Source organism: Bombyx mori, chromosome 16 (genome assembly GCF_030269925.1).
Source record: "Bombyx mori chromosome 16, ASM3026992v2".
NCBI classification, from domain to species: domain Eukaryota; kingdom Metazoa; phylum Arthropoda; class Insecta; order Lepidoptera; family Bombycidae; genus Bombyx; species Bombyx mori.
Genome location: NC_085122.1, coordinates 2,585,113 through 2,610,472, shown reverse-complemented (window position 1 = coordinate 2,610,472; position 25,360 = coordinate 2,585,113). Strand labels below are relative to the sequence as shown.

Sequence of the window (25,360 nt, the reverse complement as noted above, 5' to 3'; positions counted from 1 at the left end):
ATTAGATTTAAGAGTAGTTAGAAATACTGTGGATCACATCTAATCGGGGTCGAGAGCTGAAGTTTAGAGTTAGGTAAACTACGGAATAAAAACATTACTTAAAAAATATTAGATTAATTAAATATCTAAAAAATAATAATATTAAAATAAACTATTTCAGTTCAGGAATCAACCGCAACATTTTATTAAACTAATATCACTTCATTGAACCCATTGTCCGATTTTTTCTTTCATTTTTCAAATCCATATTACGTTTCGTTATACGTGACCTAAACTTCATTTCAATGACCAGTCCGATGTATTTTAAAGTAGAATGGAACGTTTACCTTTCAATAGGTTTTTCATTCACCTTCGCATTGCTTGTTTCATTGACGTTTTTCTTGTTTGTAAATAATAACCGCTGGAAATAGTACGCAATGTGAAATTACACGCATTCCTTTATCGAGTGTTCATTACGTAAACGGGAGACGTTGCCGTGTAATTAGTTAAATGCTAGTTGAAAATTCATAACCTCGGTGGTGTTTCGTGATTCTTGTAAACGAGAAATGATATAAGAATAATGCCGCCCTTCCGGAGGAAGAAAGCTGCTAAATCTTTTCCAGTTAAAGTATGCACATTGGATGCTGAATTGGAGTTCAACCTCGAGGTAAACTGTATTTTCTGTTGTGGTAAACCTTTTTGTTTACACTATTTCCATTTAGTAGGTACTAAGTATTCATCCGATCGTATTATGAGTCATGCGGAGGCGCCCTGCACTTGTTAATTGATGATATTAATGAACATTGCAAGTACTTTGTATGTTGAGGGTATAATGATCATATCTTCTATGACTCTTATCTGTTTGACCACATTGCTTAATAAAAATGTCATTATAAATAATAATTATCTTTAAATTTTTACCATGTATGTAAGGTTGCTCGCGTTAAATATTTAAGTTTTGAAATTTCTTCATGATGATGATTTCTTTTAAAATGATTTGATTAAAAAACATAGAAATATAATATTCAGAAATTTAATTAAAAAGTTTGTTTGGATTAATGTTTTCATTTCCTAAATATTAGAAACACTAATGTAATTTTAAAAATTAAAGAGTGTAAAAACAGAAGTCATTTTATATTAATTATAATAAATATCTTTAGAATGTGTAACTTTAGACAGTTTTTAAAAGCAAGCTAAATATGTAAACTTGAATATCACATATATTTGGATGTATATAATTTTTTTAACAAAGAAGTTTCTACTATACTTAACATTGTAAATGCTGTATATTTTGTGTGAAGATTAATGAGTTCCTTTGACATTATAACATGAGTTATCACTCAACTGAATGTCAAAGATTAAATTTTATCAGAAATAGTACAATGAAGTCTCAACATAAAAGAATATGTTCAGCCATTGTGCCAATAGCAGCTCTAGCTAACAGCTCCACTCTAAGAGACCTGTGATTTGATGTCGTCGTGGCCTAAAGGATAAGACGTCCAGTGCATTTGTGTTGAGCGATGCACTGGTGTTCGAATCCCACAGGCGGGTACCAATTTTTCTAATGAAATACATACTTAACAAATGTTCACGATTGACTTCCGTAGTGAAGGAATAACATTGTGTAATAAAAATCATACCTGCAAAATTATAATTTGTGTAATTACTGGTGGTAGGACTTCTTGTGGGGCCGTGCGGGTAGGTACCACCACCCTGCCTATTTCTACCGTGAAGCAGTAATGCGTTTCGATTTGAAGGGAGAGGCAGCCGTTGTAACTATACTGAGAACTTAGAACTTATATCTCAAGGTGGGTGGCGCATTTACGTTGTAGATGTCTATGGGCTCCAGTAACCACTTAACACCAGGTGGGCTGTGAGCTCGTCAAACCATCTAGGCAATAAAAAAAAACTTAATAAACAAACATTACTATACATTATTGTATTCGAAAATACATTCTAAACATCACTAACATTAGTGACAGTGTTGATGAATTTTCTTTCTAAGTTAGTGTTAAGAGTCGTCACTAATATTGAAAGAATAAAATATTTGTATTATATAATGTATATGTATTAAAAGCGTATATATATATATTATATGTATATAAATAATAACAGTAAAAATATTGAGTATAATTACAAAATACATTATAATTAAGGATAAATAAGAGCATTATTGTATTGTTGAATTGTTTATTAATATTAGTAAATTATATTTCCTTAATTGCATGGTAGAGGTAAATTGTAATAATAAATTAAATCATGCCTAAAATTTCACCACATCAAAGCTTTCTGTGGGTGTCAGAAAAGGCAACTCGAAGATTGACCAGAGAACAGCCAGTATAGTTCCCTTAGTTGTATACCAACATAACATGGTTTACAGTAGTATTAGAGCATATTGTAGGCCCTATCTAGTAGGCACCATGATCCTCCCTAATTCTGCTACTTAGCAATGATGTGCTCCTGTTTGAAGGATGGGACCGCTGTTATATAGTTAAGAGTAGTCAAGAAATTTACTGAACAGGATTTATAACCTTGCTATTGCTGAATAGACAAATGGAATGAAAAGGACAATCTACTTCTAACCAGAAGAACTATGTTTTAAACTATAATAAGATGGCTGAATAATTTGTCATTGAATTTTTTTACATAAATTAAAAAAGGGATATGTTACTTGATCAAGGTTTTGTTTCTTACTTTTACAATTTTTATTATTTAATAATATTAAAATGATAACGCACCCTTAACCCTAATAATCAGTAGACTAAATCACGGTTCACCGAAGTTAAATCTTTACCAAAGCCCATTTATTATAAATGTGACTGTCACCGCCCACCTTTAGATTTATGGTTTGGTTAGATTCTGTTTAATTGTGTTTGACATCACATAGAAAACGAACAACAACAAAGCTACAAATATTCATTTTTATATCTGTAGAAGATAATGTATTCCTTACAAAATAACACTATTAGCATGTTATTCTTATCATTCAAATTCCATTGTATGATAACATGGCGATGCGTAGTTTTGCTAATTAAAATGCTTACAATTATTTAGAACGTTGTTTTTTAAATAGCTGCTAATAAGGGAATTTAATTTATTTGACTTAATTTTTAACTTAATTTATTTGATTTATTAATATTGTTACGCGCTGGGGTTCGGGATAAATAAAATTCCACTAAAGTACAACTTAAAAACTGTATTCAACACTTAAAACGCTTAAACACATTACAAACACGTTAAAATTCTCAGTTCGCTTCGCTTCGCTTCAGGTGATCCGTTCGCTGTTTCGCTTCGAGTAGTTCCGATTACTGACTGACTGCGTGCCATCCCTGCAACGCTTTTATAGTTGATACCACATTCCTAGAATTATCTAGAATATTCCACACATCTCTAGTAGTAGTTTCCGCTATCTGACAATAGATGGCGTTGTACTTCTAGGTCCTTTGACGATCGGCGATAGATGGCGTTACTCTTATCGGCGTAACAGTATTGAAATTATAATATGTAGGTACTGTAAAAGAAATGAACTTGTAAATGTCAAATGTTTTGATGTCGTCGTGGCCTAAAGGATAAGACGCCTGGTGTGATCGTATCGAGTGATATGAATGTGCTGGCGTTCGAATCCCGCAGACGGGCACCAATTTAATGTGATTCACTTCAATTCATTTAATCCAGTTTACTAACAATGTAATTGATATTCTTCATCTTACATTATAAATGCAATAGATAAGGCCTATGACTTTATAAGTGCACTAGTCAAAATAGCAATGGCATAAATTGTCCATTACGCTGTAAGATTAAATTCCAATAACAATAGTGTTTAAAAAGGTTAAGGTATATTAACGTAGAAAGTTAGAAGTGAAACCTTCAGAAGAATTCTATCTCATTCTCTGGTAGGCACATTCCTGTATATGCATATGTTTGTCTCTACCTGGTGTCGTTTTTTCGTTCCGGTATTCAAATTGCGATCACTGCTTAGTGCGAGTTTTTTAACGTTCTCGATAGCGTATAAGTTAACTCCAATTTGTATGCAGTTGGAACAGCGCCCCTAACGGTAAACGCTGTAACTCCATACAATTTTGAGTTAACTTTTGCGCTGTCGAGAACGTTAAAGAACTCTCAATAAGCACACAGAGCTAAGGAATCGATTGTGTTCCAGTGGCGAGCTACGGGTCGTGATTTGTTCGACCTGGTGTGCAGGACAATTGGCCTACGTGAAACATGGTTCTTCGGTCTCCAATTCGAAGACACAAAACATTTTATAAGCTGGCTGAAGTTGGACAAGAGAGGTATCAGTAAAGTTTATTTGTTTATTTACGGTTACATTATTAGAACTACTTTTACTCAGGCCGAATTGTACCAATAGAATGTCCTATATTCTTTTGTTTTGTATTATACTTATGTACCTGTGTTTTATTTTCAGTACAAGACCAATGCGTCTCCCAAATGCCAGGTACTCCCTTCATGTTACTCTGCAAGTTGTATCCCGAGGACGTGGCCGAAGAACTGATCCAAGAGGTCACACAGCACCTGCTGTTCCTCCAGGTGAAGCAGGCGATATTAAGCATGGACATCTACTGTCCCCCCGAGGCTTCCGTCCTACTGGCCAGTTACGCTGTACAAGCTAAAGTGAGTCTTAGAATTGTGTGATTAGATCATTCCCGATCCTGCGGATCGAATGGTAATCAGTCGACGTCGCCCTAAACACGTCATTACGGATCCTCCCGATCCACTAACGGTGCTTTTAGGTACCTCAAGCACCGGTAATCCAAACCCGTCGCTTGCAACGAAGGGCTCGCCGAGTAAATTAATCCACAGACACAGCCCACTGAGTTTCTCGCCGGATATTCTCAGTGGGTCGCGTTTCCGATCCGGTGGTAGATTCTGCAATGTACTGTTCTTACTAGGGCGTGTTACCAACGTCGTCAAGTTAGAGCCCTGTGAACTCATCTGCTTGTTCTGCGAATCTAGTATAACCCCTCGATATTACCAGAGTAGGTAGAAAATTTTTTTCAAAAATCGTGATTAGGTCCAATATGGAGATATCGCTCTACGCGTTTAGTCTTTAAGAAGATTGTTCCAGGACGCAGTTGGGATACCTTTACGCAGTTTTTACTATCAAATCTATTGTGTCAATAAGGATCACATAGTGGACAGTCTTCTGCTGTACTCACAGCGTACCTCACGGATTAATATCAGTGAGTGTCTATTAGTAACAAAAACGAGTAGAGGTCTAGTATTTGCGATAAAAACTGGTCTTTGAATGTGGGGATTTAAGATTTTTGACCATTAAATATTGAATTGAAAAGTCTTGTTGTTGGTTTGTTGGGACGGTTTAAGATGGGATTGCTGGTGGCCCAGAGATATTCCCAGCGTCACCACAGCCTTACTTTTCAAACCTATACAAATTTATTACGTTGAATTATTTTTTTCATATCAATAATGCGTTTGTTTCCCTTGATATGTGGAGAAATAATAAAGTCACACTATACTAAAGTCACAAAAGAGGTGGTGTTGTGTAATAAGGTGGAGGTATCATCAATTTGCCACATTCTGCAGCGAAGCAGTCATGGGTTCCAGTTTGAAAGGTTTTCAGACTCATGTCAGGTAACAGCTTAGCATCTGGTGGGCCTAGCGCAAACTGAAAATAATGGTGCGTCCTCAATTCCGGCCTGGTGGTAGGACCTCTTGTGAGTCCGCACGGGTAGGTACCACCACCCCGCCTATTTCTGCCGTGAAGCAGTAATGCGTTTCAGTTTGAAGGGTGGGGTAGCCATTGTAACTATACTGAGACCTTAGAACTTATATCTCAAGATGGGTGGCGCATTTGTAGACGTCTGTGGGATCCACTAACCACTTGACACCAGGAGGGCTGTGAGCTCGTCCACACATCTAAGCAACAAAAAAGAAATTTGAAGGAAAGAATAACGTTAAAGAACGCCTTAACTGTCCATAAGTTTTGAAGTTAATACCTAACTAGTATTTCCCAAAGGCCTATGTTTTTCAGTATGGCGACTATGACGAGAGCGCCTACAAGCCCGGTATGCTGGCCAGCGAGGATCTGCTCCCTCAACGGGTCATAGATCAGTACCAGATGACGCCGGAGATGTGGGAGGACAGGATCAAGATTTGGTAAGTGTGTGGGGGGGGGGGTGGTACAGCTTTATCCGGGAAGCTAGATAACACCAGGTATTCTTTGAGATTGTTTTTAGCTATGACATTATCAGTATTACCGCTGTTTACTACTAAAAGTTCGATGAGAATGCTGACCATTGCTTTCAATGAACTTGTTACATCTGCACCTATAATCTTTTTCCGCGTGCTCATTAGAGGGCGCTAGGGTAATGATTGCACACGGGCGCTCATGGGCCAGTGAAGCCTTTGTATATAAATTTTTATAAACAACTGTGTATGAACTTTCAAATCTATAATATAAGTGCATCTAAACTACACCCAGCGACTTAGTTTCACTCTCCCACACCTTGCAATTCACAGATGTTAAACTGCTCGCGTTCCCGCCAAAAACGAACACAGATTATATAAGAGATTTTTTTTTCAGGTACGCAGACCACAAAGGGATGTCGCGTGACGAAGCCGAAATGGAATATCTGAAGATAGCACAGGACTTAGACATGTACGGCGTTAACTATTTCGCCATCAAAGTGAGAATCATGTTTATTGTAACTAATCCGCTGTGGGAGGGTCCAATGATGATGTATAGGGGGATGCCATGGGCTTATAGTACCTTATGCCACGATTTGAAGAGATAGAGAATGGGACAATGATGTGAATGGCCGCCGTCCAACTTACTCCGCTTTATTAAACTCTAGCTTTACTAAAAGCAGTGGTCAAACTTCAATCTCGCGCAGTCATTTGGTCCCAGGAGTCCTTGTACCATGGGAACCAGTCTGACCTCAAGCAATGGGTTATGGGCAAGAAGAAGAAGATAGTAATAATTCAAAAAATTTTAACTGCACTCGTTCACGCTTTGGTCCGTAGGGGTAGGTCGAGGCAGAAGTAGGCAGGGCTACCACCCTGCCTAATTCGGCCGCGAAGCAGTAATGCGTTCCGGTTTGAAGGGTGGAGCAGCCGTTGTAACTATACTGAGACCTTAGAACTTATATCTCAAGGCGGGTGGCGCATTTACGTTGTAGATGTCTTGAATGAATGAATGAATGAAATGACTTGATAAATAAATAATTTGATTCAAAAATGTTGGTTTTAAAATTCACTAATTGATATCCTTAGCAAAAACTATACTTAAAATTAGAAAAAAAAACTGTTTGGGCCGAGGTCAAATTTTCATCTGCAATGTGGCCCGACTATCAAAATATTTGCCCACCCCTGATCTAATCCATAGTAATAAAAAACAACTTGATATATTTCAGAACAAAAAAGACACGGAACTGTATCTTGGCGTGACAGCCCTTGGACTGAACATATACGAGAAGGACAATAAGCTCACCCCAAAGACCACCTTCCCGTGGTCCGAAATAAAGCACATATCGTTCGACGATAAAAAGTTCATTATAAAGTTCGTCGACAGAAGCGTCACGAACTTCATATTCTTCTCGCCGAAGGGAATGAACAAGTTGGTGAGTGGACCACAGCACGTTCTCGACTAACCCGTTCTGAGCTTTCAATGACGGGTGAGGATGGCTCCCATGGCCTTGTAATTGTTTAGGGCAATCTTAAACATGAAGTTTTGTATGACTGTTTTTTGAATGTGGGAACGTTATAGTAAGTGTGGCAACACAGTCAGTGTAAGACATTAAAAGTCGATTTTTTGGCGGGAGCACGAGGAGTACTTTCGCCTAATTTTTAATAGAAAAATGAAACGTTTACATAGGTACCTACGGCCTACGACTTATTATTTATTCGTAGCCTACGGTACGGTACCTACTAATTTCGCGACTTTTTGGCGGGAACGCGAGGTGTCAAGTTGTGCGATTTGTTTTATTTTGTCTATTAAGCGTTTCTTCAGGTTTAAATGTGTAATAACGGTGGTTTATTAACTGTTTAATATCTGTGAAAGAGCACAAATGTGGGAAAATGAAACAAAGCCGCTGGACGTAACTTCTCGGGATCCTCCAAATAGTCCACTGAAAAAATCTCAGTAAATGACCACCAATTTACTGTGATTATATTTCATCCCATATCATTTCATTTCACTTCACTTCATTTCACTTAATATTATAATTTTCATAAAAATAAAAATATAAATTAAAATAAGACATGACTTAAAGGTCTTAATTACCAGGTTATATAATCCCTTAAAAAAAAAGACAATAAAAAATTCTGGTCGTACGTGCACGTGTTGTACCTTAAAAGAAAATAAAAATAACCATCGCTCTGAATACAGCTTCGTGACGTCACACTCTACACAGTAATGACGTTGTGATTGGTTTTCAGATACTGGATCTGTGTATCGGGAATCACGATCTGTATATGAGAAGGCGGAAGCCGGACACCATGGAGGTCCAGCAGATGAAAGCGCAGGCCAAAGAGGAGAAACAGGTTTGTACCTGATTTTTTGAAGTTATACTTCTTTAGGCGCGTTATGAAAAATTTATGAGAGTGAAATTTTACGATGCGCGCGCACCGTGACACAAAATTAACAGAATGAAGTTGCCCACTAAATCGCTCATTACAATACGACCGACGTAACTTGGCGAGTCTGAATATAGCTGCAGGTGAAATTTCGCGCATGTACACTCGTAAAAAAAAGTGTTATTAGCATTCATTTTTTAGTATATAAATGACAAAATTATTATTTAATATAATTCATACTAAATATTATTAAATTACTAACGTTACATATTTATTATCAATTTATTTAATATTTAAAAAAAAAGAAATAAAGGACAATGCCCAAAAGTGGGCCAACTTCATGAAACTATTTGTACTTGAAAAACTATGTCTTATTTTTTCATGTTCTTTAGTTTATGTATCAACATTTCTTTCACCCTGGCATTGTTTTACAAAAATATAAATTACTTATTTGATAACATCCCAAAACTGAGTGCCATAGTTTTTAAATTCGCCAATAGACAAAGGGAAAATTAGCCCATACAGCCTTATAGTAAACTTATATGCTGACAAACGAAAGAGTTGTCTGTGACTTGAACAACAAAAAAATTGCTAATGGTTATAATTCACAGACTTTTTAGTTTATTGTTGTTCAATTCAATATTTATGTATTGTAATAATAACTATGAAAGAATAAAGAAAGAAGTGTGAAAGAATAAAAAAAAAAAAATGAACTAGTTATTTAAAGAAAAAAATTAAATTATCGATAAAGTTGATTATTGAAAACACGAAAAAAAATAACATTTTCTGAAAATAAATCGTAGCGAGATCCATTTATCGCCCCCCCAAATCCCCTGTATACTAAATTTTATGAAAATCGTTGGAGCCGTTTCCGTGATTCAGATTATTTATATAATATATGTAGAATAGGGATCGCAGCGCATAAAATAAAACTTCACCTGCTCCAAAATCTTTTGTTCTAATAATAAATAATTAACACATTTATTACGTCTTGCTCATTTTTCAACCGTCCTCGCCATCTTCCTTTTCTCTATAATTTTGTCTGTCATTCTCCTCTCCCTTTCTTTCCATTTTCTCTCACTCACATCTTAACGCTCCGTTCCACACTCTTTTCATACGTTCCGTTCTTACCAATCCTACATTACTCCAAGAATTGCTCGTTTAAAGATAAAGTATACGTCGCTACCCACGTGTGACGTAGGCACGGCAATTGATGTCCCGACAGTGCCGCAACCACGAGGACGTTTCTGGAAGGCGCTGCCCACTCACTGAGATGGCATTCGTTAAGATAAAACTGTAACGATTGCAGCGTCGGCAAATAGAACGCAACAAGCTGTCCCGGGAGAAGCAGCTCCGGGAGGTGGCGGAGCGGGAGCGCGCGGCCATGGAGCAGCGGCTGCTGCAGTACCAGGAGGAGATACGGCTCGCCAACGAGGCGCTCGTACGTACTGTGACGTCACAACCATAGATAATACATATACATTAGTTATAGATAAGCAACTCAAACACTCAACAAAAATGTTTACGGGCGTCGGCCACTAGGTGGCTTCGCTTCGATTAGTTTCCCATTTCTCCTGTAGATGGCAGTAACATATTACCTATCCTATATTTTGTTTAATGAAAGATTATGTAAATTTCAGAAACCACATTTTTTTTTATTGCTTAGATGGGTCGACGAGCTCACAGCCCACCTGGTGTTAAGTGGTTACTGGAGCCCATAGACATCCACAACGTAAATGCGCCACCCACCTTGAGATATAAGTTCTAAGGTCTCAAATATAGTTACAACGGCTGCCCCGCCCTTCAAACCGAAACGCATTACTGCTTCACGGCAGAAATAGGCGGGGCGGTGGTACCTACCCGTGCGGACTCACAAGAGGTCCTATTTTTGCCGTGACGCAGTAATGCGTTTCGGTTTGAAGGGTGGGGCAGCCATTGTGACTATACTGAGACCTTAGAACTATATCTCAAGGTGGGTGGCGCATTTACGTTGTAGATGTCTATGGGCTCCAGTAACCACTTAACACCAGGTGGGCTGTGAGCTCGTCCACACATCTAAGCAATAAAAAAAAAATAAAAAACCTTCAGCGTGGAAGTCAATCGTGAACATTTGTTGAGTACGTATTTCATTAGAAAAATTGGTACCCGCCTGAGATTGAAACACCAGTGCATCGCACAACACGAATGCACCGTCCGGTCTTATCCATTAGACCAGGACGACTTAAACCAGGTCATAAAATCCCATAAAAAATATATTCACGGAGCAAGATGTTTTAAAATGCAATACCTTCTCATCCAGCGCCGGTCCGAGGAGACGGCAGAACTATTAGCTGAGAAAGGTAGAGTAGCAGAGGAAGAAGCGTCTCTACTCGCGCAGAAGGCGGCGGACGCTGAACGAGAGAACGCTAGACTTAGGCTGTCTGCCATCAAGACTGAAGAGGAAAAGGTACGTTTATTACGACACAGTTAAAGTTCATAATGGCTTGTTTTTTAATCCCTCGATCTCGCGACGATCTGGTTTTATTGTATCTAAGTATTACGAATGTCATAATCTAAAAAAATTCAACATCCGATATTTATTTTGTAATAATAAATGCGCATGCAACTTGATGCCCGTGAAAGAAGTGAAACTTCTTTTGCGGTGTGTAGTATTGTGGTTTTCTTCATTTATCCTACTGGTTTTACAATAATATTGCTTTAAATAAATTCGTCTAGAAATTAGTCTAAAGGACCGCGACAAACAAAACTACAAACGAATAAAGTGAATTATAGAAGTTAAACTTCTTTAGGCGCATTCAGAGTAAAATTTAACCCGCGATAGATTTGCTACGTCCATAGAAAAAATATACAATTTAAGAAGGGCCAGAGCGAGAACATAGATAGAGCGTCTAATTTACGTTGTTCTTACGTTATTAAGTAGCTTCTTAGGCTACCATAGATTAGGTAGGGAGAAAAAAATACTTGTTATATAGCACCCTGGTCTGCGAACAGGTACACTTGGAACGCAAGACCCGCGAGGCGGAGTACCTGACGGCGCGGCTGGTCGAGGAGTCGGAGAAAAGGGCCGCCGAAGCCGAGAGACTGAAGGCGGAACTGCTGACCGCCAGAGTGGCGGAGAAACAAGCCAAAGAGAAACTCCTCAACTTCCTCAGCAGGACGTCGACCGGATCCTTGCCGCAGGTAACCTTGTCTACAGTTTGCAGACGCGGACTCCTTGTGTAAGGTTGACGGGCGCTTTCAATCTGTAGGTCGTGGAATAACGCATTTTCAATTTAAATCTTCGACTACCGTCACATCAGCGAAATATAACGTATATCAATATTTCCTTAGGCTTTTGCAAATCGGCTTAATCTACTTCCTTTAAGAGTTTTATTTTTCATTTTTAAGACAAAGTTAGTTTAGTTTGAAAACCGTATCACGATACCAATCGAGTAATTATTAGATTGTCTTTATTCAATACTAGCTGTACCCGTCCGCTTCGCTGGGCATTTAAAATTGACATTATTATTTCTCACCCTCACAAAGATTCTCATCATTTAACGTCCCCCCAACTGGTGTAGGGAGTCCAAGACTCTTATAAATATTAGCCTATCCATTAAGTACATGTATTTTCTACATGGATACCAAGTTTCAAGTCAATCGGATGCATGGTTCAGTAGTTATAACGGAATATCCGTAAAAACTACTGTAGATTTATATATTAGTATAGATATTTTTTATTAAATGTGTCGAGGTATATAACGGTGTTTCTATATTGACGCAGCAATTTCCGGCGTCGCCGACGGTCCCGTGCAGCCTGTTCCCGTCCACGTGCTCGCTGCCCGCCGAGCTGGGGGGCGAAGGCCTGCAGAACGGCGCGGCCGGCGCCCCGGAGCCCGAGCTCAACTCCTACCAGCTCGTGCCCGACGATTCCGACCCGCACATACACAGGCTCTCGCTGGAAATCGAAAAGGAGAGGTTTGTTACTATATATGTCTCTGAGTATGAGCTTATTTTATAGTTGTCTATGGTGGTGGTATTGTCCTACGGGAACCTCATCAGAGCGATCAATAAAAAATATATATATTTCTGACGGGTAGCCATCACAGAACACAATATATTTGACAGTCATTTTCAAGATAAGCTTGCATATCTCTACTGGTGGTAGGACCTCTTGTGAGTCCGCGCGGGTGGGTACCACCACCCTGCCTATTTCAGCCGTGAAGCAGTAATGCGTTTCGGCTTTAAGGGTGGGACTGGCGTTGTAGATGTCTATGGGTTCCAGTAACCACTTAATATCACCTAACTAAGCAATAAAAAAATATATATACAAGTTCCGAACAACAACATTGGGATCGTCGGTCTACCGAGCAATATCTCCCGCTCGGTGGAAGATCTTCCTGTTATAGTATACCTACATATATCATTCCCCTATATAAATAACAGTAGAATTAATCAGTGTCACTTGAGGTTCGAACCGAGTATGCGAAGTAATGCTTCTAGGCTACACACACACAAAGACATTTTTTTTAATGGGATTTTATGACCTGGTAACTAAGACCTTTAGGTCATATCTTATTTTAATTCATATTCTTAGTTTTATGAAAAAATGATAATATGGAGTGAAATTAAATGAAAATGATTAATTTGAGACATCAATCAACTGGCATGAAATTAAATGAAATGAGATGAGATGATATGGGACACATAAAGACATTCGCAATATTTGAAGTCGCTCGGGGGCTCGCCGGTGTCCGCAGTAGAGGCATGAGGTCCGCGTTGTGCCCACAGGGTGGAGTACCTGGCCAAGTCGAAGCACCTCCAAGCCCAGCTGGAGTCCCTGCGCGGGGAGTTCAGCGTGCTGCGGGGCGAGGGGCGCGGGGAGGGGCGCGGCACGCTGGACCGGCAGCACGCCGCGCGCCCCGACGACAAGTACTCCACGCTGCGCCGCCTGCGGCAGGGCTCCACGGGGCAGCGCCTCGCCTTCTACGAGGATCTGTGAACGGTATGACGTTTAAGTAAGATTAACATTATCGAAGTTAAACTTCGCTGGTCTCGTTAATAATAAAGTGACGTCGAGTTACTGGTGGTAGTAGTTTTTGTGCTTTACTCTGTGTATAATAGTCTGCCGTGAAGCAGTAATGCGTTTCGGTTTGAAGGGTGGGGCAGCCGTGTAACTGTACTGAGATCTTAGAACTTATATCTCAAGGTGGGTGGCGCATTTACGTTGTAGATGTCCATGGGCTCCAGTAACCACTTAACACCAGGTGGGCTGTGAGCTCGTCCACCCATCTAAGCAATAAAAAAAAGCCTTTGCTCGCCCACCTGTCCTGGTGAAACTGGAAAGGCCTCCGGGCCATCAGTAATCATTAAATCCAAAAAAATATCTTTAAATCGCAGGTAGGGTTGCCACGCCGCCTGCTGTCTGGACGTAGTGCTGATTGGGCCCAGGACGCCAATAAAGGGTTCCGTATGTTGGAAAACAATTAACGGGAATATTACGTTTTTTTTTATGAAGAAATGTGCCATTGACAAACTCTTGGGAGATGAGATCGCGCGAGTTGTACCAACAGCATCCCGATGATAATCCATAAATAGTTCAATTCACAAACGCGACAACTAGATAGTTTCTATTTTTCTCATTTTTTTTTTTATCTTAAAGTGATTTTAAAACTAATGATAGTTGTACTAGTTATAATCTGAACACAACAGCCTTGTTCGTAAGTAATAATTGTTCCTAAATACATTATAATTGTAATATATCATTATTTATTTTTTATTGCTTTGATGGGTGGACGAGCTCACAGCCCACCTTGTGTTAAGTGGTTAAGGTCTCAGTATAGTTAAAACGACAAAATATGACTGGTGGTAGGACCTCTTGTGAGTCCGCGCGAGTAGGTACCACCACCCTGCCTATTTCTGCCGTGAAGCAGTAATGCGTTTCGGTTTGAAGGGCGGGGTAGCCGTTGTAACTATAGTCGGATTTTTTATTAGACGAAGTCAACTGACGTTTACTGTGTTGTCAGTTTTTGATGAAATAAAAATAGTGTTGTGACAAAGTGAACGATTGAAAAAACTCCTGAATTAATGAAATTGCCTCGATTGTCTAGTGAATAGTTGGTGTGCCGAATTGCCGATATCGGGTACGGGGTTCGAATTTTAGGCGTGTTTTGTACATACCAAGGAGTTTTCGACGAAATATTATGTTCCTATAGTATCTACCTGTACTGAATACCAAGTGTTTTAAACATTAAGAAAAACATTGCGAGGAAGCTTGTAAGACTGTCTTATTTCCAATACATCATATAGTTGAAACTATAGATGTATAAAATATAACAATTAAAGGTAGGTAATGAAAATAAAAAAAACTGATTGTAGTTACATACTACTAGTAACATATATTGGAGCACTTTAATACAATTTTATTGTAAAATATAAATAATACTCTTTTATAGTTTGAAATTAATGATTAACTCTTCACACTCATTGTTCATTCATGTGATTGAACGAGAACTGAACGCATCACTATTACTTTAAATATAGCAACATTATTTCACAAAGTGACATTAGCTACTGTCAGCTGGCTTCGTCTAATTAAAAATCCGACTATCTACTGAGACTTTAGAACTCATATCTCAAGGTGGGTGGCGGCATTTACATTGTAGATGTAATTTCGGTTTGTTGGCCGCGGGGAGCGCGTCGCCTTAAATTAAATGTGATTAAAGTAATAACTGTGCCTTATTATAAGATTAAATTTAATGTCATCGCGATCGTCGTCTACGTAAAAGAATAAAGGCACTAAATTAGAGGCTTATCAAAATGTGTTTCTAAAAATATATTATTATATAATTCATGAAATGTTTGTGATCTCTGCATTACCAACTTTTGGTATATATACATATAAATAGTAAATTTCTCATGGATATTTTATTTTTATTGCGATTATGGTTTTAGTCAAACTCGATCTTTAAGTAACATGATATTGTTAGGGTAAGTTTTTTATTTTATATAATTATCATATCGACGGGTGATGATAGGCTATTTTGGTTTAAAGGACATTTAGCGCGACATTTATATTTGTAATTGAAGATCCGTTTTATTTGGTATTACCATATCAATAATTCTATGTTTTTAATTGAATTGAATATAATTGAACTTTGTGCTGTTAAAAGTGAGACCTTACAACTCATGTCTCAAGGTGGGTGGCGGAATTTACGTTGTAGATGTCTATGGGCTCCGGTTACCACTTAACACCAGGTTGGCCGTGAGCTCGTCGACTCATCGCAGCAATAAAAAAACGAACTTCAATTATGTTTACCCCATTCAAATATGTAGCTGAAGTTTTATTTTTGTCATGATATTTTTTCCCAAATTTTAAACTTTAAATGGCTCTCATTCATGCAAAGTTACAAAAAAAATTCGGTAACCGTACTCGTCGAACTCGACAAAGAGTTCGACGTGCAACCTAACCCATGCAACAGCTCGCTGAGTTTCTCGCCGGATCTTCTCAGCGGGTCGCGATTCCGATCCGGTAGTAGATTCATTCGCGAAGCAGCTGCTATTGAATTGTTAGATCTCCTTCGGAGGCGTTCGGGCAGCTGTTAGCAAACCCCACACCTCCTGGCTGAGCCTTTGCACACCCACCTGTCCTGGTGAAACTGGAAAGGCCACCGGGCCACCAGTAATCCTTCAATCCTAAAAAAAAAGTTACAAAAATGTCGCTTAAAACGAATGGCCATTCACCCCTCGATATATTTATTACAATATATATTGAACAAATTGTAGTATAAATAAACGAATGTATTGATCAAGATTCTTAAAGTTTGTAACATAATACAAGTGTTATTACAATGATTAATTAATTATCTTGCCGGCGACAAAATATATCATGGGCCCACCTATAAGGCCACATGTATAGTCTTCCATGTTTTTTTGTTTTTTCGAAATACAGTCAAACCTGGGTAAGTGAGAACTGGATAAGTGAGAAAACTCTATAAGTGAGAGTAATAGCCAGAACCCGTCATTTTAAGCTCCTAAAACCCCTATTAGCGAGAAACAGAAACCTTTGTAAGAGAGAGTCGTTCTATACCTCTATCTAGCTATTTCATCTGTACCTCTATAAGCGATAGTCGAGCTTTATTTATTTATATATTATTTAGGAGGAACAAATGACAAAACAAATTACAAATTTAACATCTCTCACAACTCTCACACTAACTCTCTCTCACTAACAACTCTCGCTTATCCAGGTTTGACTGTATCTAGTACTATATATTATATTATCTTAAAAAAACGACGTCTTAAGAAATTTGAATGAATATTTGTGAATAAATAAAAATATACATAGTACATAATATAATTATCGAGGGATGAAATGCGAGGGATGCTTTTTGGTTACATTTATCTTTGTAATTAAAGGTGCGTTTTATTTGGTATTAGCATCAACAGTTCAATGTTTTTATAGTAATTGAACTTCTATTAATTTTACTGCCTTCAAATAGCTGAAGTTTTTTTGTTATTATATTTTTTTTCAAAATTTGAAACTTAAATGGTTCTTCTGTAAATTCCAAAAATGCCGCTTAAAGGAAATAGCCTTTCACCACTCGACATTATCGATGATCGTTTGTATTACCCACAAATGACGTCATATCTATTGAAAGGGCCAATCGACTCTCTTTCCTCAATGTATATAAATAAAAATCAATGTTCAGATGGATGTGTCTGTACCGATGCGTTCCTGATCATTCATATGATTGTGTTTCGTCTGCAAGTAGCTTCAGAAATACAAGATACATATCGTCACTGTCAAACCAAAATCTGCTATTTGCAAAAACTATTTTTAATTAACAAGTGAAAACATTTTCGTATAAAATTTTATATATTATGAAGATGATTTTTTAAGAACTATATTAAATGAAAGCTATAGATAAATATTAAAGCTATAGACACATAACAGTTTTTTTATACGGTAGATATAGGGCTGTCAACTATACGAAAAGGTCAAAAAGTAAAAATCTCAAAAAGTGCACATAGCAGATTTTGATTTGATGACGATATAAATATTTCAATTAGTACATAAAATTATGTACGTACTCCCGTGTTTATGATTTTAAAATTTAAATAGAACAACTCGTACGTAATTAAAGAAAAATATATTTGTAAATATAATTAAATTAATAAAATAAATGATTTAATAATGTGTTATAAATTATATAACAATTGTCTAAAGTACACATTAAAGTGCCTAATACACATGTAACTTGTGATGTAATTATTTAATTTATACAATTTTTAATTGTATTTTGTAAATATATTTATAGAGAAATTTTGAATGTGTGTTTTAGTTTGTTTTCGATTTCAGGAATGTGGATTTTCTTTTGCTGTTCTCTCCCCGTGCTTAGGGTTGACAGAGCAAGAGAAACGAATAATAATATTTTATGTAGAGAATTAAAATTAATTATTAAATTAAACCAAGAACTCAAAAGAATTCAACTTTAAAAAAAGCAAACCCATCTCTATTTTGAATACATACAGTTTTTTGTTTATTTGATTGCAAATAAAATGGGTTAGTTGTGAAGTATTCCAGATGGTCTGTATGTATACTAGTGTTAAAATTACGGCACAATCGTATTTATAGTAAAAACCAAAACTATATCTATAACTATAACTTATAGTCCATAATAATTTGCGCAGGAGTTGCCGCCCCTTTCAACATGTCCTCCGCCTGAAGAACAATAGATGAAAGCGTGGCCATTTTGTGTCTTTACCACTTCGACAAATAAGATGCGCCGGCGACATGTTGCAGGGGGCGTGGTATAACAGTCTTTGCACACGGCACTCGGATCACCATGTAGTATGTAGTTGTGTCTTCACTTACACGTAGACATTGAATAATTATTATTCGTCTCCCCCACAATTGGAATAAAATTATAGTCGATACGAGATCCCTTGATTTATCGAGAACATTCTGGGCGAGTAGAGTAGCTTCGATGCGTGTTTCCGCTATCTGACAATAGATGGCGTTGTACTTCTCGAGCGTTCTCGAGGTTATTAGTTCCTTTGATATTCATTTCGACTATTCGGCGATAGATGGCGTTACTCTTACCGGCGTAGAAATATTAATGGAATGAAGTAAAAAAATCATAAACTTCCCAACGACCCATTCTGACAACATTCTATCTAATGTCATATTGCACAAAATTTCCTCGTCTAATTTCACAACAAACAGTCAAATAACTTATCATTTTATGGAACCACAGTCCACAGCTCTCTAAGAGTTACTTAATTCGAGCCACCGGTAACTCAAGCCTGCTTGTTTGTAAGTGTTCACATTATGCAAACGACGAGACTAATAGTTGTTAAAGTGTTCAAAACGTAGGGATTACCAAACAAAAAAACCTAAACGCGGCATTGAATGACGTAAAAGTAGTTTTAATCATCTCTACAAATCACGATTTTCTACGCAAATTATAATTTTACGGGTTTCATTTTTATTACACGATTTTGTTCCTTCAGCGTGGAAATCAATCGTGAACATTTGTTAAGTACGTATTTCATTAGAAAAATTGGTACCCGCCTGCGGAATTTGAATGCTTTTTTTTTTTTTTTTATTCCTACCTAAGCTTTTTAGAGGCTATTTCAGCGTAACCGTGGCTAGTAGGTGAGTTAACCTAAGGGGTCTCAAACCTGATGACAATGCTAACACGAACCCTAGCAAGAGTCGTGCTTCGCAGAATCTACCACCGGATCGGAAACGCGACCCACTGAGAAGATCCGGCGAGAAACTCAGTGGGCTGTGTCTGAGAGTTAATTTACTCGTCGAGCCCTTCGTCGCAAGCGACGGGTTCGACGAGAACGGTGACCGGTGCTTGAAGTACCTAAAAGCACCGTTAGTGGATCGGGAGGATCCGAGATGACGTGTTTTGGGCGACGTCGACTGCTTTCCATTCTGTCCGCAGGATCGGGAATGTAGTTACCGGCGGCCACGATGAGAGGGTTCTCGTGTCGTGCCGCTTTATCGAAGTGGCGCATCGACGCCGACTGAAGATACTTACTGATGGACTCTAAGTCCAGGTCGTCATGGAGGTCGACGTTCCTGACGAACCACGGGGCTCCGACGGCTATCCTGCAAAAACGGGATTGAATAATTTGGAAGGATTTTAAGTGAGTGCGGGCCGCGTGAGCGAACACTACACTTGCATAGGTCATGACGGGGCGTATGCAAGTTTTGTAGAGTGTCACCTTATTTCTAAGGGACATTTTACTTCGCCTGCATATCATCGGGTAGAGACGTCCTAGAATGAAGGCGGCACGGTCGCGCACCGCCTTAATATGAGGGCGGAATGTCATCCTTCTGTCGAGGGTGACGCCTAAATATTTGACCTTCGGGGCCCACGGTATGGGCTGCTCGAACATCGTGATTGGACGAATGGCGGAGGCGGAGGTGTCGACGCGCCTAGACGGGAGAGGGATGCTCAACGTGGTGTTCGGAGGGCGACCCCTTCTGAAGAGCACCGCTGTGCTTTTCGTGGGGTTGATGTCGATGCGCCACTTCCGGAACCACAGTCCCATGGTAGTAGCTGCGGTCTGAAGTCGTCGATGAAGCAACGGTGTCATCGGCGAAGAGCGCCAGATGGGTCTCCGGAGACCGGGGTATATCATTGATATACAAACTAAATAGTAACGGGGAGAGGGCGGAGCCTTGCGGGACTCCGGCTGTGACGTGACGGGGGCGGGAACGCGTTCCCTCGACTCGATATCGGAACGAACGGTTCGACAAGTAGTCTCGTATGATGAGATACGAATGCACCGGACGTCTTATCCTTTCGGCTTACGTAGGATTGTCGAGTTTTCCGGTATCTTTGCGAATTGCGAGTAAGAAGAGTGTCAATCTCGAAAAACTACTACATTACCGGCAAAGTGGAAGGAAAGAGGCTAAGGGGGCTTAGTCCCTTGCGCTAGTTCGACGTTGGACTCCAACATCAGTGTCGCTATCCACTGCGCAGAGGACAGGAATGGCGGAACATAGTCCGAATAAAAGTGCTCCATAAAGGTCACGACCCTCAGCACCGAGGAACACGATGCCAAGGAGGAAGACGGTTCGCGAAAACCGAGAAAAATTGTATTTGGGGAAATTTTCATTTTGAGCAAATTATGAACTTTCGCATTACCCTTTATACATAAGGTGTTAAGAACAGCGCGCACCTCCGTGATAGAAGCGAAACTTCGGGAAGGGAGAAACGTTTCTATCTAATTATAAGTGTTAAAATAGGTGAAGATCATGAGCCGTGCTTGCATAGTGTTGTTTGGTTGAAATTGATTATTACTGCTTAAGTTAGTCACACGCCGTCATAACCTGTTTTCTTTAATTATATGTTATCAAACCTAATAAAAGTCTTGATTACACGTTCTAATGTGTTTCGATTCACATCCCAATAGTAATTGACACTTTAATAAATAATAATAATAATAATAAAGATCATTTATTGCCTATCACATCATAAAATGAAATACAAAAAAAAAAAAAAGCAAAAAAAAGAGAAAAGGCAAAAGGAGGTGGCTCAGCTATTGCTGTTCAAGGTTGATAAATTGAACAGCGCTGATTTTCAGTCACCCCCGTTTCCCTTTGATTCTTTGCGGGAATGAAGACTCCGTACGTGTGTACATACTCAGAATATGGTATAAATTAGTAAAATTAGTAAATTATAAAAATTTAAGAAAAAAACAAAATAAAAATCAAATTAAATGGTGAACCCGAAAACTTTAGTGTCGAATCATTAGTTACAACAACCAGTGGCTCTCAACCAAAATTTCGGATATTCTGCAATAGTTTTAAATTATGACACAGCACGTTTCATCCAAGATTAGACTCACCATGTTATCAATAACTGGTTATTTGAAATTGTCCGCATACACAATATTTCTATATTTTTTATTGCCTAGGACTAGGTAGGTAGGCGAGCTCACGGCACACCTGGTGTTAAGTGGTTACCGTAGCCGATAGACATCAACAACGAAAATGCCGCCACCCACCTTGAGACATGAGTTCTAAATATTAGTTTTACAACGGCTGCCCCGCCCTTCACAACGAAAAGCGTCGCTGTTTTGCGGCATAGGCGGGGTATCTACCCTTACAAGCTCACAAGACAGCCTACCACAATTACTTACTTAGAACTTATATCTCAAGGTGGGTGGCGCATTTACGTTGTAGATGTCCATGGGCTCCAGTAACCACTTAACACCAGGTGGGCTGTGAGCTCGTCCACCCATCTAAGCATTAAAAAAAAGCCTTTGCTCGCCCACCTGTCCTGGTGAAACTGGAAAGGCCTCCGGGCCACCAGTAATCATTAAATCCTAAAAAAAATCTTTGTATCGCAGGTAGGGTTGCCACGCCGCCTGCTGTCTGGACGTAGTGCTGATTGGACCCAGGACGCCAATAAAGGGTTCCGTATGTTGGAAAAAAAAATAACGAATACAATACGTTTTTTTTTAATGATGAAATGTGCCATTGACAAACTCTTGGGAGATGAGATCGCGCGAGTTGTACCAACAGCATCCCGATGATAATCCATAAATAGTTCAATTCACAAACGCGACAACTAGATAGTTTCTATTTTTCTCATTATTTTTTTTATCTTAAAGTGATTTTAAAACTAATGATAGTTGTACTAGTTATAATCTGAACACAACAGCTTTGTTCGTAAGTAATAATTGTTCCTAAATACATTAAAATTGTAATAATAATATATCATTATTTATTTTTTATTGCTTTGATGGGTGGACGAGCTCACAGCCCACCTGGTGTTAAGTGGTTAAGGTCTCAGTATCGTTACAACGACAAAATATGACTGGTGGTAGGACCTCTTGTGAGTCCGCGCGAGTAGGTACCACCACCGTGCCTATTTCTGCCGTGAAGCAGTAATGCGTTTCGGTTTGAAGGGCGGGGCAGCCGTTGTAACTATACTGAGACTTTAGAACTCATATCTCAAGATGGGTGGCGGCATTTACATTGTAGATGTCTACGGGCTCCGGTGGGCCGTGAGCTCATCCACCCATCTAAGCAATAAAAAAAACACGCAATGTACTACGCTTATAGCTCGCACGTCTCTGTTTTCCATTGCGGGTTTTCATAATACGATCTTATTAAAACGATAAGTGGGTATGTTTGATGTAATTTCGGTTTGTTGTCCGCGGGGAGCGCGTCGCCTTAAATTAAATGTGATTAAAGTAATAACTGTGCCTTATTATAAGATTAAATTTAATGTCATCGCGATCGTCGTCTACGTGAAAGAATAAAGGCACTAAATTAGAGGCTTATCAAAATGTGTTTCTAAAAATATATTATTATATAATTCATGAAATGTTTGTGATCTCTGCATTACCAACTTTTTGTAGGTATATAAATATGTAGTAAATTTCTCATGGATATTTTATTTTTATTGCGATTATGGTTTTAGTCAAACTCGATCTTTAAGTAACATGATATTGTTAGGGTAAGTTTTTTTTATTTTATATTATTATCATATCGACGGGTGATAGGCTATTTTGGTTTAAGCGACATTTAGCACGACATTTATGTTTGTAATTAAAGATCCGTTTTATTTGATATTAGCATCAACAATTCGATGTTTTTAATTGAATTGAACTTAATTGAACTTTGTGCTGTTAAAAGTGAGACCTTACAACTCATGTCTCAAAGTAGGTGGCGGAATTTACGTTGTAGATGTCTATGGGCTCCGGTAACCGCTTAACACCAGGTTGGCCGTGAGCTCGTCCACCCATCGCAGCAATAAAAAAAACGAACTTCAATTATGTTTACCCCATTCAAATATGTAGCTGAAGTTTTATTTTTGTCATGATATTTTTTCCCAAATTTTAAACTTTAAATGGCTCTCATTCATGCAAAGTTACAAAAAACAATTCGGTAACCGTACTCGTCGAACTCGACAAAGAGGTCGACGTGCAACCTAACCCATGCATCAGTCCGCTGAGTTTCTCGCCGGATCTTCTCAGCGGGTCGCGATTCCGATCCAGTAGTAGATTCATTCGCGAAGCAGCTGCTCTTGAGTTGTTAGGTCTCCTTCGGAGGCGCTCGGGTAGCTGTTAGCAAATCCCACCCCTCCTGGCTGAGCCTTTGCTCGCCCACCTGTCCTGGTGAAACTGGAAAGGCCTCCGGGTCACCAGTAATCCTTCAATCCTAAAAAAAAGTTACAAAAATGTCCCTTAAAACGAATGGCCATTCACCCCTCGATATATTAATTACAATATATTATTGAACAAATTGTGGTATAAATAAGGGAATGTATTGATCAAGATTCGTAAAGTTTATAACGTTTTGGCGCGAATAATAAAAGTGTTATTACAATAATTAATTAATTATCTTGCCGGCGATAAAATATATCATGGCCCCACCTATAAGGCCACATGTATAGTCTTCCATCTTTTTTTGTTTTTTTTGAAATACAGTCAAACCTGGGTAAGTGAGAACTGGATAAGTGAGAAAACTCTATAAGTGAGAGTAATAGCCAGAACCCGTCATTTTAAGCTCCTAAAACCCCTATTAGCGAGAAACAGAAACCTTTGTAAGAGAGAGTCGTTCTATACCTCTATCTAGCTATTTCATCTGTACCTCTATAAGCGATAGTCGAGCTTTATTTATTTATATATTATTTAGGAGGAACAAATGACAAAACAAATTACAAATTTAACATCTCTCACAACTCTCACACTAACTCTCTCTCACTAACAACTCTCGCTTATCCAGGTTTGACTATATCTAGTACTATATATTATATTATCTTAAAAAACGACGACTTAAGGAATTTGAATGAATATTTGTGAATAAATTAAAATATACATAGTACATAATATAATTATCGAGGGATGAAATGCGAGGGATGCTTTTTGGTTAAAGCGACATTTATCTTTGTAATTAAAGGTGCGTTTTATTTGGTATTAGCATCAACAGTTCAATGTTTTTATAGTAATTGAACTTCTATTAATTTTACTGCCTTCAAATAGCTGAAGTTTTTTTTGTTATTATATTTTTTTTCAAAATTTGAAACTTAAATGGTTCTTCTGTAAATTCCAAAAATGCCGCTTAAAGGAAATAGCCTTTCACCACTCGACATTATCGATGATCGTTTGTATTACCCACAAATGACGTCATATCTATTGAAAGGGCCAATCGACTCTCTTTCCTCAATGTATATAAATAAAAATCAATGTTCAGATGGATGTGTCTGTACCGATGCGTTTCTGATCATTCATATGATTGTGATTCGTCTGCAAGTAGCTTCAGAAATACAAGATACATATCGTCACTGTCAAACCAAAATCTGCTATTTGCAAAAACTATTTTTAATTAACAAGTGAAAACATTTTCGTATAAAATTTTATATATTATGAAGATGAATTTTTAAGAACTATATTAAATGAAAGCTATAGATAAATATTAAAGCTATAGACACATAACAGTTTTTTTATACGGTAGATATAGGGCTGTCAACTATACGAAAAGGTCAAAAAGTAAAAATCTCAAAAAGTGCACATAGCAGATTTTGATTTGATGACGATATAAATATTTCAATTAGTACATAAAATTATGTACGTACTCCTGTGTTTATGATTTTAAAATTGAAACAGAACAACTCGTATGAAATTAAGGAAAAATATATTTGTAAATATAATCAAATTAATAAAATAAATGAAGTAAAAATGTGTTATAAATTATATAACAATTGTCTGAAGTACACATTAAAGTGCCTAATACACATGTAACTTGTGATGTAATTATTTAATTTATACAATTTTTAATTGTATTTTGTAAATATATTTATAGAGAAATTTTGAA

At 38.1% G+C, this 25,360-nt stretch overlaps 1 protein-coding gene across 3 annotated transcripts; it reads left to right on the top strand.

Moving 5' to 3' along the window:
- Nucleotides 1-321: 321 nt before the first annotated feature.
- On the top strand, nt 322-25,360 carry LOC101744050 (merlin). Of its 3 annotated transcripts, none has more exons than XM_038016462.2 (13): nt 322-646; nt 4,139-4,268; nt 4,403-4,608; nt 5,972-6,111; nt 6,539-6,641; nt 7,368-7,574; nt 8,392-8,496; nt 9,839-9,970; nt 10,829-10,975; nt 11,521-11,709; nt 12,293-12,486; nt 13,300-13,513; nt 21,886-25,360. In XM_038016462.2, exons 1-12 carry the CDS (start codon nt 560-562, stop codon nt 13,508-13,510), a joined length of 1,851 nt encoding a protein of 616 aa, XP_037872390.1. In that variant the 5' UTR covers nt 322-559; the 3' UTR covers nt 13,511-13,513; nt 21,886-25,360. The 3 variants fall into 3 exon arrangements, with proteins under 3 accessions (XP_037872390.1, XP_037872389.1, XP_037872391.1); XM_038016461.2 differs by lacking the exon at nt 21,886-25,360 and adding an exon at nt 13,909-17,840; XM_038016463.2 differs by lacking the exon at nt 21,886-25,360 and adding an exon at nt 13,909-17,840 and having other exon boundaries at nt 324-646; nt 5,987-6,111.